The sequence below is a fragment of the Chiloscyllium punctatum genome, chromosome 1, assembly GCF_047496795.1.
Source record: "Chiloscyllium punctatum isolate Juve2018m chromosome 1, sChiPun1.3, whole genome shotgun sequence".
Taxonomy (NCBI): domain Eukaryota; kingdom Metazoa; phylum Chordata; class Chondrichthyes; order Orectolobiformes; family Hemiscylliidae; genus Chiloscyllium; species Chiloscyllium punctatum.
In genome coordinates, this window is record NC_092739.1 from 122,892,961 (window position 1) to 122,910,922 (window position 17,962).

Here is a 17,962-nt window from a genome sequence, read left to right on the forward strand (position 1 = left end):
AGCTATGGGAGTCGGTGGGTTTGTAAAAAATGTCAGTGTCAAGACGGTCGTCACTAATGGAGATGGAGAGGTCCAGGAAGGGGAGCGAAGTGTCAGAGATGGTCCAGGTAAATTTAAGGTCAGGGTGGAATGTGTTGGTGAAGTTGATGAATTGCTCAACCTCCTCACGGGAGCACGAGGTGGCGCCAATGCAGTCATCAGTGTAGCGGAGGAAGAGGTGCGGAGTGGTGCTGGTGTAATTACGGAAGATCAACTGTTCTACATAGCCAACAAAGAGACAGGCATAGCTGGGGCCCATACGTGTGCCCATGGCTACGCCTTTGGTCTGGAGGAAGTGGGAGGATTCAAAGGAGAAATTGTTAAGGGTGAGGTCCAGTTCGGCCAAACGAATGAGAGTGTCAGTGGAAGGGTACTGTTGGGGACGTCTGGAGAGGAAAAAACGGAGGGCTTGGAGGCCCTGGTCATGGCGAATGGAGGTGTAGAGGGATTGGATATCCATGGTGAAGATAAGGCGTTGGGGGCCAGGGAAACGGAAGTCTTGGAGGAGGTGGAGGGCGTGGGTGGTGTCTCGAACGTATGTGGGGAGTTCCTGGACTAGGGGGGATAGGACAGTGTCAAGGTAGGTAGAGATGAGTTCAGTGGGGCAGGAGCATGCTGAGACAATGGGTCGGCCGGGGTGGTCAGGCTTGTGGATCTTGGGAAGGAGGTAGAACCGGGCAGTGCGGGGTTCCCGGACTATGAGGTTGGAAGCTGTGGGTGGGAGATCTCCTGAGGTGATGAGGTTCTGTATGGTCTGGGAGATGATGGTTTGGTGATGGGGGGTGGGGTCATGGTCGAGGGAGCAGTAGGAAGAGGTGTCCTCGAGTTGGCGTTTGGCTTCAGCGGTGTAGAGGTCAGTGCGCCAGACTACCACTGCGCTCCCTTTATCCGCTGGCTTGATGGTGAGGTTGGGATTGGAGCAGAGGGATTGGAGGGCTGCGCGTTGTGAGGGTGAGAGGTTGGAGTGGGGGAGGGGGGACGACAGGTTGAGGCGGTTAATGTCCCGGTGGCAGTTGGAAATGAAGAGGTCGAGGGCAGGTAATAGGCCAGCGCGGGGTGTCCAGGTGGATGCAGTGTGTTGGAGGTGGGCGAAGGGGTCCTCGGAAGGTGGGCGGGAGTCCTGATTGTGAAAGTAAGCTCGGAGGCGGAGGCGACGGAAGAATTGTTCGATGTCACGTCGTGTATTAAATTCATTGATGCGTGGACGGAGGGGGATGAAGGTGAGTCCTTTGCTGAGGACTGATCGTTCGTCCTCAGTGAGTGGGAGGTCTGGAGGGATGGTGAAAACTCGGCAGGGCCGGGAGCTGGGATCTGGTGTGGGTGTGGAGCTGGGAGTGGGGTCGGATTGGAAGAGTTAGGCCATAGGGAATAGTGTTTGAATGACCTGTGAGAAAGTTTAGGGTTAAGGTGAGTAGAATGTAAGCTAACATGCATACTACAAAAGTGGTAGCAGGAACCATCTCCAACCAGAGAATTTAACTATCACCCCTCGTTATTCAATGGCATAACAATCAGCAACTCTTCCTCATCAACAATGTGTGGTTAGGAGGCTTTGAGAAAGGGAAATCCTGTTTAACCAATTTAGCTGAGCTCTTTAAAGAAGTAATGTGCTGTGGATAAAGGGACTTCAGTGAACAAGTTGCACTTAGATTTCCAGAAGATATTTCATAAGGTAATTGTGGGAAATAAGTACAGTGGAACCTCTATTATCTGAACGAGATGGGAGGGCACTATTTCGTTCGGGTAATTGATTATTTGGAAAATCGATTAAATGCCTTTCTTCTGGAGCTCGGTGTTTTTAAAGTCTGCTCCCCATTCAGGAGACTGCAGCAGTGCACAGCGCGCAACACCCTGCCACCAACCCCGCACCACCCCCCCCCCCCCCCCCCAAAACCAGTCCAACCCCGACCCCCAACCCCAAACACAGGCCAACCATCCCCCAACATGGGCCAACCCTGCGCCCCCCAACACAGGCCAACACCACCCAACACGGGCCAACTCCACCCGCCTGCCCCCCAACATAAACAACCCTGTCCCCCAACGCAGGCCAACCCCTCCCCCGCAACACTGTCCAACCCTGCCCCCAACACGGTCCAACTCCGTCCCCCAACACTGGCCAAACCCGCCCACTGCCCCCCAGCACAAAGCGCGCGAGCCCCCAACCCCAACACAGCCCCTCTTCGGGGCATCCGGACTGTACACCAAAACAAGACTGTGCTACAGCTGTAAGTCTCCAAATAGCAACTTTTTTTGACAGGTTCCACCTTTGCCCTGCACAGGACAATGTTGGAGAGCTTATTCCTGGGAAGCAGGGAGGCGATTGGGGTATACCCCTCTGTAGAACTCCATGGAAAGTGTGGGGGTAAGAGAGGGCTGGGGGGGGGGGGGGGGGGGGGGGGGGGGAAGTGAGGATGTCAGTCATTTGGAGACAATGTTTGTTTGATCACTGTAACAAAAGACGCGATCACTGTTGGAAACACGTCTTTGATGTAATGTTTCCATTGAGACCACGAGATCTCCTTCGGATAATTCAATTTTCAGATAATGGGTATTCGCATAATCGAGGCTCCTTTGTATATGGGATAATATATTAGCATGGATAGAAGATTGGTTAGCTAACAGGTAATTGTAGCATGATTGTGTCATTTTCTAGTTGGCAAGATATTGTGTGCCACAGGGATCAGTGCTGGGGCTTCAATCTTTCACAATTTATACAAAATCAAGAAATCAATTATATGGTGGCTAAACATCCAGAATATACAAGATAGATTTTTTTTAAAAAAGCAGTGAAAAGGACAGAAGCAGACTACAAAAGGATATAGGTACACCAAGTGAGTTGGCAAAGTTCCAGGAGATAAAAGCGAAAAGTAGAAAAATTGATCTGGCTGTCACAGTACATGAATCACCAAAAGCTAGTAAGCAGGTGCAGCAAGTCTTTAGGAAAGCTAATAGAATGTTTTCAGTTATTGTAAGGCGAGTTAATTACAAAAGTAAGGAAATTATGTACCAACTACACAGGGCAGTGGTGAAACCTCATAGATATACACATAGATCAGAGTTTTTACCATCTAAAATTTAGCTCCTTGGACATGAAATTATCAATGTATTTAAACCATGGTAATATTCTTACCTGCATGGTGCAAGGCTGTCTTCCCATTGCTGTCAATGCATTCCACAGGACATTTGTACTAGTGAGAAACAAACAGCACATTTACAAAACTTTGTTGAAACATTTTATTCTGGAACTTAAGTTAGTGAATCCAAAACAGATACAATGTTAATTGAGAGACACTTCAGTTTTGTTAATCTAACATTACATCCTTCAGGATGCATAAAATAATTTGAATATAACACAGCAGAGAGGGTAAAGCGCTAAATTAAATGGTTAATTTGCTGAAATATTTGATTTCTCGAGGTTATTATGCTTTAAACAGCAAGTTAATTGCAATTTAAATTAATAAAGTTACCAATGAGTTTTGAATGATGACATAATTATTACTTCTGAAAGTATAAAACTTAACCTTTTATATAATTATATAATATTATAGAATTATATAATTCTATTTCTGCACATATGAAAGCTAAACGAGGTTTTCAATTTTGATCATTTTAAGTCCTCAATTTCAAATTAAAAAGTCAAATGTTATGGCATCAGTCTTAATATTTAGTAGCTTCAAAATGAAGAAGATTGGACTTTCAGCTCCAGTGTTGCAATAAAGAGACACTAAGTAGCATAACAAAGAAAATAACCATGTTCCTTTTAGATGAAAGATACGGACGTTCCTATGTACCCGGTCTGTCTAATGCCTTCACACTACACATCCATGGTGAAGTCAAACCGGTTTCCCCTAAAAATTCTTGAACTGTCAAAATCAGGCCAGATTCAACCTTACTGAATGCTGGATTTAGTCATTCACTACCCTGTATTCCATTTACAATTGAAGCTCAGAACTTCCAGCTGTAATAAAATCCCAGGCAGGCACTTTTTGTTTCTCTATCGATGAAAGTCTCTCTGCTTTTTGGGTTTAAAGAGCAGCTGTACAGGAATCAGTGTAAATCACACACTACACAAGTTAGAGCAGTGTACAGGACTTCAACCCAGCTTAAAACCAATAAGAGTTGGATTCACTCATAAATATTCTCCATTTGTAATCCAGTGTCAGAATAGATGTTAACACTTCTAAAAGAGACAATTTTAGTTCTTTTCATCTGTTTCTGTTTCCTTTGCATAAAATATTGATACTTATCACTTTCCACTAGTTGCTAGTTTCCATGTTTAGAATGTAGTGGAAGAGGCACATTAATCAAACAAATCAATTATACTTCTGGCAGAGTGCATTTTTAAACAGATAATAAATTTTGATTCCAATTACGGCTTTTCTGCTTAAAATCACAGATGCTAAGCCCTGTCTCCATCCTCGTTGGTCTTCTTTTCTTCCAGACTCATCCAACATGCTTGCCTTAATAGAAAGGAATGGGTCAGAAGGGAGAAAAAGTGAAGAAAAGCAAAGAGTTAAAAATCAAATAGGACTGATGAGTGAGCCATATACAAGAATGAATAAAGTATGAAAAAAACCTAAAGAACAAAAGATCAGTTTTGAAAGAAAAGGAGAGTGACAATAATCGAGAAGAGGAGTAATGGGAAACGAGCAGGAACACTAAGCAGCATTAAAATGGAACACAAAAAGAGATGACGGATTAGGAAGAGAGAAGAATTGTAGGGGAAGGACATGAAACCATGCTGACAGTCGAGAAATCATGCAGCCAGGTCCACAGCACAGAAGGAGGCCCTTTGGCCCATCAAGTCTGCACCAGTCAAAAATAGCCACCTAACTGGGGAAGGAAGGCAGCAACTGAAAAGGTGAGAACAAAAAAAAGGAGTAAGAGGAAGGGAGAATAAGGAAATATACAGATATATGGTTTAAGATTCTCCTTCACAAATATCAATGACAAAAACGACTCTATGATTCTAATATCAATGACGAGAATGCACTTGAGCAAGAATGTGTCTAAGAACATGCTTTGCAAGCAAATACATTTGCAAGTGTTTCACACAATGAAGCTATCAAGCATCAGTAGAGTGACTGGAAGATTTTGAGTGTGACAAATACTGGAAAATTGTAAAGTCTTACTCGATTTGAAATGTCTTGGCTAATTGGAATTTAATATTAAAACAGATTTATTAACTGCCAAAATGAACAGGATATTATTACAAATTTTTTGTCTGGAGTTTTAAAACATGCTCCTTTTAAAAAAAGACATAATCTTTTACACATAATCCAGCTCCCATTCAGTAAAACATTACATTTTGTACCACTGTTCCATTGGACAAGTCACAATCTACACCCTTCGAGTAGCTATTATTTAAATCATGAATCACACAAAGCAAAAACACATGGCACGCCTACCTGAAGGATCTTTCTCACACATTCTTGATGACTATTTTTTGAAGCAAGATGCAAAGCATTGTACCCTAAGATTCAAGGAGGGAGAGAAAAGGTTAACGTTCTTATAATCATCAATACTTTTTAAACCTTAGAATACAAAAGTGCCATTTAAATATTAGCTCCTCGGTTTTATAAGCAGAGTGAGATTTTACAGTTTGGCATGTCCTTTGTAGCTATAATACTAGATTTTGGTTATAAAGTTACAGCTAGAAATAGACTGTACAGGCAGGTGAGAAACATAAACCCAGAATGTAACATTAATTTCATTTATTTTCTCTGATTTGCCAACTGCCCAGTAAGAACGCCAGTAAAAATATTGGAGTCCTAAGGACCAACACAGAAGAAAGAAGTTATCTTCAGCTTCATAGCGGGTCCAGCCCAGGACCCCAGGACTAATTTTGTTACAGTATTTGGAGATTTCTTTACAATGTTCTAAATGAAACTTTGATTGAGACTTATTTTTGCTGACACACAATTATGTACATTTTGGAAATAAATAATCCAATAACATTGATAGAATACAACAGTGCCTGGAAATTATGGAAATATGCAGCAGCATCTATATTCCCTTAACCTCAGTCATCTTCTTGGGAAATGGTACCAAGTGGAAACCAATTGGTGCCCGACCATAAGACAAGGTATTCTTGAAGGGATCCTTCCAAGTTCCTACGAGCAGACTGATCTATCCCTGGGTATGCAGAATGGTTATATTAAAACAAGCATACTCATGCTCCTTCCATTTTTTCTTCATACATATGTGGAATTAATTTTGTTAATAAGCACCAATAGCAAGGTACTGATTTGTGCCACCCCACCAGCAGAACCCAACAGAAAATCTAAATCTAAGAAGCTTTCTAAAAAGGTTACTATTGGAATAGAAGAACACTAAAACAGGACCTAATTGTTTCGGTATTTATTGAATATGAAATCAAATGAAATTTGAGAGAATCTAACTTGTAGTCAGGCATGGATTTTGACATCAAGGGCACTGACTGATACTTCAAGAACATGTAACTGATAATTTAGTCACATGAATATTCAAACAAAAGTGACAGATCTAGGTATATTCAGCAGAATCAGTGAATAACGACACTTTGGTGCAGAGTTTAGGTGAAAAAGAAGATGACAGTCAAAAAGTGCATCTCTGGAATGACATTCCAATTAGGAGCATGAATAGGCAATTAGACCTCTTGGGTCTACTCCACCATTCAATTAAAGTTTGGCTGATTGATTATTCGGTTTTCCTGCATGCTCATGACAACCTTGCTGAACAAAAATCTTTCTACCTCTGCCTTATGAATATCGAAAGACTCTGTTTTCATTATGTTTTGAGAAAGAGAATCCCAAAGATTCTCAAATGTCTGTGAAAAGATCTTCAGCTCTCCATAAATGTGTGACCCCCTTATTATTTGAAAACAGTAACTCCTAGTTCCAGAATCTTTCAAAAAACAAAGTATCCTCTCCGGATGCACCCTGTGTTAAGACTCCTTAGGATTTTATAAATTTCAATCAAGTCACCTCTTCCTCTTCTGAATGCCTTCAGATACAAGGAAAGTGTGTACATCCTTTTCTCATAAGGCAACCCATCTATTCCAGGTATTTGTCTAGTAAAACTTCTTCAAAACACTTACATTGTTTTTCATTAAGGCCACCAATACCATACAGATATGGTCTCACCAATGTCATGTTTGGCTGCTGCATAATCTCCTTATTTTTGTATTTAATTCCCCTCTCAATAAATGATAACATTCTACTAACTTTCCTAAGGACTTGTTGGACCTGCAGGAAACTGTTGGAATTCATGAAATAGAATATTTGGATCCCTTTTGCATCTGAGCACTGCAATCTCTCACTACTTAGACAATGTGCTTCTTTTAAATCTTCCTACCAAAAGGGACAATTTTACATTTTATTTCATTTGCCAGATCTTGGCCCAATCACGTAACTTATCCACACCCTTTTATCATCTCCTTATATCCTATTCACAACTTACATTCCAACCTATCTTGATATAATCTGCAAGTTTTGTGATCATACTTTGGTTTCTTCATTTATACAAATTGTAAAAATGTTAAGGTCCCTGGATTGAATCCTGTGGCAGCTGTGAGTGTGGTGCTGGAAAAGCACAGCAAGTCAGACAGTATCCGTGGGCATAAGCCCTAATGAAGGGCTTATGTCCAAAACATCAATTCTCCTGCTCCTCGGATGCTGCCTGACCTGCTGTGCTTTTCCAGCACCACACTCTCGACTCTGATCTTCCAACATCTGCAGTCCTCACTTTCTCCTGAATCCTGTGGTACACTACTTAAATCTTGCCAAGTAGGAACTGTCCTAGGTATGGCCTATGCTACTTCCTGTTAGCTAGCCAATCTCCAATCCATGTTCCCCCAACCCATACCATAGTTCATAGCTCTCACAATAACCTTTGATGTGGCAACTTATCAAATGGTTTCTGGTTCCCCTTCATCCACAGCACATTACTTCTTCAAAGGGCTCCAACAAACTGGTTAAACATTATTTCCCTTTCACAAAACCACATTGACTCTACCTAATTACCTTGAATATATTGAGTGCTGTAACTGCTATAAAAGAAGTCACACAACACCAGATTATTCTCCAACAAGTTTGTTTGAAATCACAAGCTTTCAGAGCACTGCTCCTTCATCAGGTGTAGTGTCTTCAGCAAGACTTCACCTGACAAAGGAGCATTGCTCCAAAAGCTTACGATTTCAAATAAATCTGCTGGACTATAACCTGGTGTCATGTGACTTCTGACTTTGTCCACCCCAGTTAAACACTGGCATGTTCATGTCATAACTTCTATAATAATGGCTTCTAACATTTTCCTCAGAACAAATAGTTAACTTGCCTGAAGGTTTCTGTCTCCCTCCTTTTTTGAAAAAAGTAATTACATTCACTATTTTCCATAGCAACGTAGAACTATGGGTAACTCAGTAGTAGCTTGAAAAAGAATTATTTCTGGAATTGCGTTGGCTAGAGTGGAGCCAAGCAAAGCCAGCCCTGTGCAGTAAAGACAATGGAGAATGCTCAATCATGCATAACATCATAGATTATAGGATAGAGAGAAGAACTGAAGCAACATTCATCAGGACTCTTGAAGTGTTGTGAGCCAAGTGGAAAGCAAGTTGGAGAGATTTGAATGGTGAATGGCTTAGTGAAAGAGATGTACATACACTGAGGAAATCTCTGCCACTAAGTCTTAAAGTTCTTAATGTTTCAAAAATCAAATGTAATCTAACAACTTTATAACAAAATACTGTAATTTATTGTAACATATGCATATTTTCAGTAGTGAATTGCTTACCTGAGCCATCAGGTATGGTTAGATCAACACCATGAGAAAGCATCATTCCCAAGCATTCCAGCTGTCCCTTTGAGGCAGCCAGGTGAAAACTGAAAAAGAAAAGCAGATTACCAATGAAATCGATACATCAGCATTTTAACATTTACCTTTGAGGGTTTTCCAACACCTAAAGCACAATTCTGGAAGGTGAAATTTAATCATAAGTTAATATCTTGAGTGATTTGATTCTTTGCTTTATAAACACAGCAGTAGGGACTGAAATAAAGGGTTTGGATAATAGGCAAAGACTCAGATTTATTCTGATATATAAAGACACAAAATGGGTTAATCCTTTCCTTTTGGAACCCTCTTGAATCAGTATTTGTTATAGGTTCACCATTATCTCAATAATGTAGACAATTTCTTACACCTCTCCCCAACACCAAATTTTGGCCAATTAGGCTCTGTTAACAATAAAAAGATGACAAGAATTTTAATTTTAGTTTTATTTAAACTTCAAAATAAAACCTGTGTCGCATTTTATCCTGAGATATTTACTTAGTTTAAAGTTTGAGTGATTGAACTTCTCAAACTTTTTTTTGTGGTGTTGCTCAATGAAGCCTTGTTTCTGAGCAATGCATTGCATCTCATCCCACAACATCCAGAAATAAACTGTACCCCTTTATCACCTACAACTGTACACTCAAACTCCCAACTATTGATCCATTGGTTCTCCTTTTGCCTCAATCATCTGCAATCTTCCTTCACCTCCATCTTTGATACTATTTATTGAAGTAAAACCCTTACCCTTGCTCAACCTGATCACTGCTCTGATATGGCTCTCTTCTTCATCGCTTTAAGTTGAAGGGTGGTAACTTATATTTATTAGGCATAGAACTGGTTTAGACATCCATTGCTTGGTCTGGCTGGATAGTATTAAGCAGTATCAAATTCTGCACTCCATTGTCAAAACTCTAACATGTGATTCAAAAATAACCCTTAGTTCTTTCTCTTAAGGCATATAATCTTTAACCTCTTCTTCCCTGCCCCGTGTTGAGATTACTGACTTCTCTATCATCAAATCCATCATTCTCTAAGTTCACTAATCCAAAATTCACTCAAACTTGCAAAGTATACCAAATACACCGAACCAGACCATTCAGATAAGAAAGGCACTTATTTTCTACTCTTTGCTCTTCTCATCCTTCACCAAACTCGCTCAAATTTTCATTCTCATCTCACTGACATGCTCAATTCACTACCCCACTTGTGACAGTGAGTAATCATATTCTCACCACAGTGTGGATACAGAAATGTGTTTGGAATTTCCCATTTGAATTCTTGGTGACTACTTCATATCACTGCCTCCAGTTTTAGTCTACCTCACAAGTGGAAACACTGTCTGTGCAATCAAAATATAATCATAGGTTCACTGAAAAATAGACACAGATGTAGACCATTTGGCTCAAGCCTTGCTCTGCAATTCCATAATATCAGAGACAAAAAGTGTGATGCTGGAAAAGCACAGCCTGATGAAGAGCTTATGCTCGAAACTTTGACTCTCTGGCTCCTCGGATGCTGCCTATCCAGCTGTGCTTTTCCAGCACCACACGTTTTGACTCTGATCTCCAGCCTCTGCAGTCCTCACTTTCTCCAATTCCATAATATCAGGCTCGTAATTGTTACCTTAACTCCATTTCTTTGCCTGCCTCTTGTAATCCTTGATTCTAGCTTCCACCAATTACTAGGAAGGATATTCCAAAATATGAAATACTCTGTGAAGAAATTTCTCACCTCAGTATTAAATGGGTAATCTTTTGTTTTTAAACATACACTCTAGTACTCCAACAAGTATAGGCAAACTGCTCAATCACTCCACAACTTCATGACAACCCCTTTATCCCCAGATATCAGTCTAACAATCCTTTCTGAATTGTTTTAAGTGCAACCATAATTGTGCTTGTGAAAGGGAGGTCAAAACTGCACACGTTCTCACCAATGCCATATAATCCATAGCTTCAACAAGACTTCCCTACTTTTATGTTCCTCGTCACTCCTATCACCTTGCACAACAGGCTAACATTCCTTTTGCCACCTCATTCCTTTCTGTACCTGCATGCTACCTTATGAAGACATAGAGATGTCTCAGCTTGCAATCTCTCACTAATGAAAATAATAATTTTTTAATCTCCCTGTCAGTGGATAATCTCAGATTTTGTCACATTTTCCATTTGATAAGTATTTATCAAGTCATTTAACCTAATTATATCCCTTGTTAAACTCTTTGCAACATCCACACAACTTTATTTCCAACCCATCTTTGTGTCTTCAGCAAATTTGGATGCAATGCAATTGGTGCCTCCATCTAATTTATCAATATAGACCGAGTTAACTCACATAGATCGAGAAATAATTGAGCCTCAGTTTCAATTCCAATGGCAATCCACTAATTAAGGTTTGCCAACCTGAAGCTGATCCCTTTATTCTGATTTTATTTCTTGCCTGACAGCCAATCCTCTATCCATGCTGACATACCAGCACCTTAATTATCCTTCAAAAAAATACAGCCTGTTTAGTCTTTGCCGACAGGGAAGGATGCATTCAACTAATCTCATCTCACCATGGGACCATGAGAACTTTCATTCCCATTAAACTGCTGACCATTTGTATTTACTTCTAACTCCCTTGCTACCTTACATCATATAGTTGCCTTCGTTACCCTCATGTGACATCTCCTTCTTAAAACTGTCTATTAATCCCTTGCTCAGAAAAACTACTTTGAAATTTTATTCCTAAAAAAAACTGTCACAGCACCTTTCCTTTGTAAAGTTGTTAAATGAATTGGTCACTTTCAACTCTCTGCCATCGTTCCCTCAGAATCATGGCTGAAAGTCTCTGGTAAGGTTTTTTGGTCACTGCCACACAGTATGACCACAGTGAAATACTGCTACAGGAAACAGCCGTGGTGAAATACTGCAAGATGGTACGGCCACGGAGAAATAGTGGTACATGCTATGGCCGTGGTGTAGTACTGCTACAAGGTATGGCCACGGTGAAATACTGCGACAGGGTATGGCCATGGTGAAATACTGCGACAGGGTATGGCCAGGGTGAAATACCACGACAGGCGATGGTTACGGTGTAATAATGCTACAAGGTATGGTTACAGTGTAATACAGCTAAAGGGTATGGCCACAGTGTAATACGGCTACAGGGTATGGTTAAATTTGTAATACTCCTACAGGAAATGTTCACAGTGTAAAACAGCAACAGGGTATGGCCATGGTGTAATCCTGGAACACGGTATGGCCATGGTGAAATACTGCAACACGGAACGGCTACGGTGTAATACTGCTACAGGGTATGGCCACGGTGTAATACTGCTACAGGGTATGGCCACGGTGTAATACTGCTACACGGTATGGCCATGGTGTAATACTGCTACATGGTATGCCCACGGTGTAATACTGCTACAGGGTATGGCCACGGTGTAATACTGCTACAGGGTATGGCCACGGTGTAATACTGCTACAGGGTATGCCCACGGTGTAATACTGCTACAGGGTATGCCCACGGTGTAATACTGCTACAGGGTATGGCCATGGTGTAATCCTGGAACACGGTATGGCCATGGTGAAATACTGCAACACGGAACGGCCACGGTGTAATACTGCTACAGGGTATGCCCACGGTGTAATACTGCTACAGGGTATGGCCACGGTGTAATACTGCTACAGGGTATGGCCACGGTGTAATACTGCTACAGGGTATGGCCACGGTGTAATACTGCTACAGGGTATGGCCATGGTGTAATCCTGGAACACGGTATGGCCATGGTGAAATACTGCAACACGGAACGGCCACGGTGTAATACTGCTACAGGGTATGGCCACGGTGTAATACTGCTACAGGGTATGGCCACGGTGTAATACTGCTACACGGTATGGCCATGGTGTAATACTGCTACATGGTATGCCCACGGTGTAATACTGCTACAGGGTATGGCCACGGTGTAATACTGCTACAGGGTATGGCCACGGTGTAATACTGCTACACGGTATGCCCACGGTGTAATACTGCTACAGGGTATGGCCACGGTGTAATACTGCTACAGGGTATGGCCACGGTGTAATACTGCTACAAGGTATAGTCACGGTGTAATACTGCTACACGGTATGACCACGGTCTAATACTGCAACACGGTATGGCCATGGTGTAATACTGGTACAGGGAATGGTCACGGTGCAATAGTGCTACAGGGTATGGTCACGGTGCAATAGTGCTACAGGGTATGGCCATGGCGTAATACTGCTACAGGGTATGGTCAAGGTGTAATACTGCTATACGGTATGCCCACTGTGTAATACTGCTACAGGGTATGGCCATGGTGTAATACTGCGACAGGGTATGTCCATGGTGTAACATTGCTACAGAGTATGGCCACAGTGTAATACTGCGACAGGGTAAGGTCACGGTGTAATACTGCTACAGGGTATGGCCACAGTGTAATACTGCGACAGGGTAAGGTCACGGTGGAATACTGCTGCACGGTATGGCACGGTGTAATACTTTTACAGGGTATGGCCACAGTGTAATACTGCTACAGAGTATGGCCACAGTGTAATACTGCTTCACGTTATGGCCATGGTGTAATACTGCTACACGGTATGGCAGGGTGTAATACTTCTACACAGTATGGCCACAGTGTAATACTGCTACAGGGTATGGCTCGGTGTAATCCTGCTACAGGGTATGGCTACAGTGTAATACTGCGACAGGGTAAGGTCACAGTGTAATACTGCTACAGGGTATGGCCATGGTGTAATAGTGCTACAGGGTATGGCCATGGTGTAATACTGCTACACGGTATGACACGGTGTAATACTGCTACAGGGTATGGCCACAGTGTAATCCTGCTAGAGGGTATGGCTATGGTGTAATACTGCTACAGTGTATGGCCATGGTGTAATACTGCTACACGGTATGGCCATGATGTAATACTGCTACAGGGTACGGCATGTTGTAATACTGCTACACGGTATGGCACTGTGTAATACTTCTACACGGTATGGCCATGGTGTAATACTGCTACAGCGTATGGCCATAGTGTAATACTGCTACAGGGTACGGCATGTTGTAATACTGCTACAGGGTATGGCCACGGTGTAATACTTCTACACGGTATGGCCATGATGTAATACTGCTACAGGGTATGGCCATGGTGTAATACTGCTACAAGGTATGGCCACGGTGTAATACTTCTACACGGTATGACCATGGTGTAATACTGCTACAGGGTATAGCACGGTGTAATACTTCTACACGGTATGGCCATGGTGTAATACTGCTACAGGGTATGGCCATGGTGTAATACTGCTACAGTGTATGACCATGGTGTAATACTTCTACACGGTATGGCCATGGTGTAATACTGCTACAGGGTATGGCCACGGTGTAATACCTCTACACGGTATGGCCATGGTGTAATACTGCTTCAGGGTATGGCACGGTGTAATACTTCTACACAGTATGGCCATGGTGTAATACTGCTTCAGGGTATGGCATGGTGTAATACTGCTACAGTGTATGGCCATGGTGTAATACTTCTCCACGGTATGGCCACGGTGTAATACTGCTACAGGGTATGGCCATGGTGTAATACTGCTACAGGGTATAGCACGGTGTAATACTTCTACACGGTATGGCCATGGTGTAATACTTCTACACGATATGGCCATGGTGTAATACTGCTACAGTGTATGACCATGGTGTAATACTTCTACACGGTATGGCCATGGTGTAATACTGCTACAGGGTATGGCCACGGTGTAATACCTCTACACGGTATGGCCATGGTGTAATACTGCTACAGCGTATGGCCATAGTGTAATACTGCTACAGGGTACGGCATGTTGTAATACTGCTACAGTGTATGGCCATGGTGTAATACTGCTACAGTGTATGGCCATGGTGTAATACTGCTACAGTGTATGGCCATGGTGTAATACTTCTCCACGGTATGGCCACGGTGTAATACTGCTACAGGGTATGGCCATGGTGTAATACTGCTACAGGGTATAGCACGGTGTAATACTTCTACACGGTATGGCCATGGTGTAATACTGCTTCAGGGTATGGCATGGTGTAATACTGCTACAGTGTATGGCCATGGTGTAATACTTCTCCACGGTTTGGCCACGGTGTAATACTGCTACAGCGTATGGCCATAGTGTAATACTGCTACAGGGTACGGCATGTTGTAATACTGCTACAGGGTATGGCCACGGTGTAATACTTCTACACGGTATGGCCATGATGTAATACTGCTACAGGGTATGGCCATGGTGTAATACTGCTACAGGGTATGGCCATGGAGTAATACTGCTACAGGGTATGGCCATGGAGTAATACTTCTCCACGGTATGGCCACGGTGTAATACTGCTACAGGGTATGGCATGGTGTAATACTGCTACAGTGTATGGCCATGGTGTCATACTTCTCCACGGTATGGCCACGGTATAATACTGCTACAGGGTATGGCCATGGTGTAATACTGCTACAAGGTACAGCACGTTGTAATACTGCTACAGGGTATGGCCAAGGTGTAATCCTGATACAGGGTATGGACATAGTGTAATACTGCTACAGGGTATGACCACGGTGTAATACTGCTACAGGGTATGGCACGGTGTAATACGGCTACAGGGTATGGCCACAGTGTAATACTGCCACAGGGTACAGCCATGGTGTAATACTGCTACAGTGTATGGTCATGGTGTAATAGTGCTATAGGGTATGGTCATGGTGTAACACTGCTACACGGTATGGCCATGGTGTAATACTGCTACACGGTATGGCCATGGTGTAATACTGTTGCATGGTATGGCCACGGTGTAATCCTGCTACAGGGTATGGCCATGGTATCAGACAGCTACTGGATATGGCTATGGTGTAATACTGCTATACGGTATGGCTACGGTGTAATACTGCTACAGGGTACATCCACGGTGTGACATTGCTACAGGGTATGGCCACAGTGTAATACTGCTACAGGGTAAGGTCATGGTGTAATACTGTAACAGGGTATGCCACGGTGTAATACTGCTACAGGGTATGGCCACGGTGGAATACTGCTACACGGTATGGCATGGTATAATACTGCTACAGGGTATGGCCACAGTGTAATACTGCTACAGGGTACAGCCATGGTGTCATACTGCGACAGGGTGTGGCCACTGTGTAATACTGCTACAGGGTATGGCCACGGTGTAGTACTGCTACAGGGTGTGGCCATGATGTAATGCTGCTACAGAGTATGGCCATGGTGTCATACTGCTACACGGTACAGCACGGTGTAATACTTCTACACGGTATGGCCATGGTGTAATACTTCTATACGGTATGGCCATGGTGTAATATAGCTACAGGGTACAGCCATGGTGTAATACTGCTACAGGGTATGGCCATGGTGTAATACTGCTACACGGTATGGCCATGGTGTAATACTGCTACAGGGTACAGCCATGGTGTAATACTGCTACAGGGTATGGCCATGGTGTAATACTGCTGCAGGGTATGGCCAGGGTGGAATACTGCTACAGGGTATGGCCATGGTGTAATACTGCTGCAGGGTATGGCCAGGGTGGAATACTGCTACAGGGTATGGCCATGGTGTAATACTGCTACAGGGTATGGCCAAGGTGTAATACTGCTACACGGTATGGCCATGGTGTATTATTACTACACAGTATGGCCATGGTGTAATACTGCTTCACTGTATGGCCATGGTGTAATACTGCTGCACGCTTTGGCCATGGTGTATTATTACTGCACGGTATGGTCATGGTGTAATACTGCTACAGGGTATGGTGTGATATTCTTCTCGTTCTTCCCTATTTCTCAGCAGCACGAGGCTTGTCCGACAGACAGCCGACCTGCCAGTATATAGCCTGCTGAAGGGCTCCTTTCGGCCTCTAATCCATGCTTCAAATCCAGATAAATACAAATGGAAGGTTTTGCAATGAGCTACTCCTCTAGAGGGTGGTTCTTTCTCACTTTGCTGCAGATGGGCTCCTTAATCAAAAAGAAACAGCCTCTGAATGGCGAAGCTGATTGCTGTGCAATTAGTCAACATCTTCATTCAGTCTGAGGGTGGACAGAGGGTTGGTGAAGCAATTGAGGCTACCTCATTGAATGATTTTAAGGTAAAAATAAATACATTTTTGAACAGTGAAGGTATTAAGGGTTATACTGACCGGTTGAGTAAGTGGCATTGAGTCCAAGTAAAAACCAGCCATGATCTGAGTGAATGGCAGAGTAGGCTCATCGAGCCAGATGGCCTACTCCTGCTCCTATTGGGATATCTGGTCAGCATGGACGAGTTGGACTGAAGGGTCTGTTTCTGTGTTATACATCACTATGAGTCTATTTCTTATGTTCTTATTAAGTGGTGAATCTGCAGTCATTTGGAGAAACTACAACAGGCAGGATGCCTGTGGGGGTGAGGGAAAGGTGGATGATGTCAAATGAGTGGATGATCGACTCAATGAGTGGATCATTCTCCCATTTTGGGTTGAGGGAGGCAGGGTGGGGGCAAAGGCCTGCTTGCAACTGTTTTATCTGTAAAACTGGACAGCACTTCCAACAAGATTTGATAACTTCACTCTCTCTCCTTTTAAGGTTTACAGTCAAAGGTGGTAGCTATCAAGACCTCATCAAAATATGTAAAATATTCTCTACCACTAGCGTGCCATGGGATTTTCTCTTTAAGCTTCAAAATATTCAGTTGCATGGCTTCCAGAAAAGGAATTCTGGAAATGACTAATTAGAAAATGTTCAAAAAAAAAGTCTAGGTGTGATTTTGCATTCTTCAAATATAGGAGTGCACCACATTGAAGCAATATTTTGTAATGGCATGTTTATAAGTTTGACAAGTTTTTTTTTAGAATTACAAGAGAAGAGAGAAAATTTAGACATCAATAAAATAACTATCGAGTCATAGAGATGCACAGCATGGAAACAGACTCTCTTCGGTCCAACTTGTCCATGCCGACCAGATATCCTAACCTAATCTAGTCCCATTTGCCAGCACTTGGCCCATATCCCTCTAAACTGTTCCTATTCATATACCCATCCATTACCTTTTAAATGTTCTAATTGTACCAGCCTCCA

The 17,962-nt window shown here is 42.7% G+C and overlaps 1 protein-coding gene across 8 annotated transcripts in view; it reads right to left on the bottom strand.

Moving 5' to 3' along the window:
- The window catches only part of rai14 (retinoic acid induced 14), a 281,933-nt gene that overhangs the window by 85,772 nt on the left and 178,199 nt on the right, over positions 1-17,962 (bottom strand). For 7 of the 8 annotated variants that reach the window (XM_072573347.1, XM_072573357.1, XM_072573348.1 and 4 more), the window contains 4 exons: positions 8,812-8,900; positions 5,448-5,512; positions 4,413-4,499; positions 3,170-3,227 (listed from right to left, as the gene is read on the bottom strand). In XM_072573347.1, coding sequence (XP_072429448.1) covers positions 3,170-3,227; positions 4,413-4,499; positions 5,448-5,512; positions 8,812-8,900 — 299 coding nt within the window. The remainder of the gene's footprint in view (positions 1-3,169; positions 3,228-4,412; positions 4,500-5,447; positions 5,513-8,811; positions 8,901-17,962) is intronic. The other variant, XM_072573340.1, reaches the window with a different exon arrangement.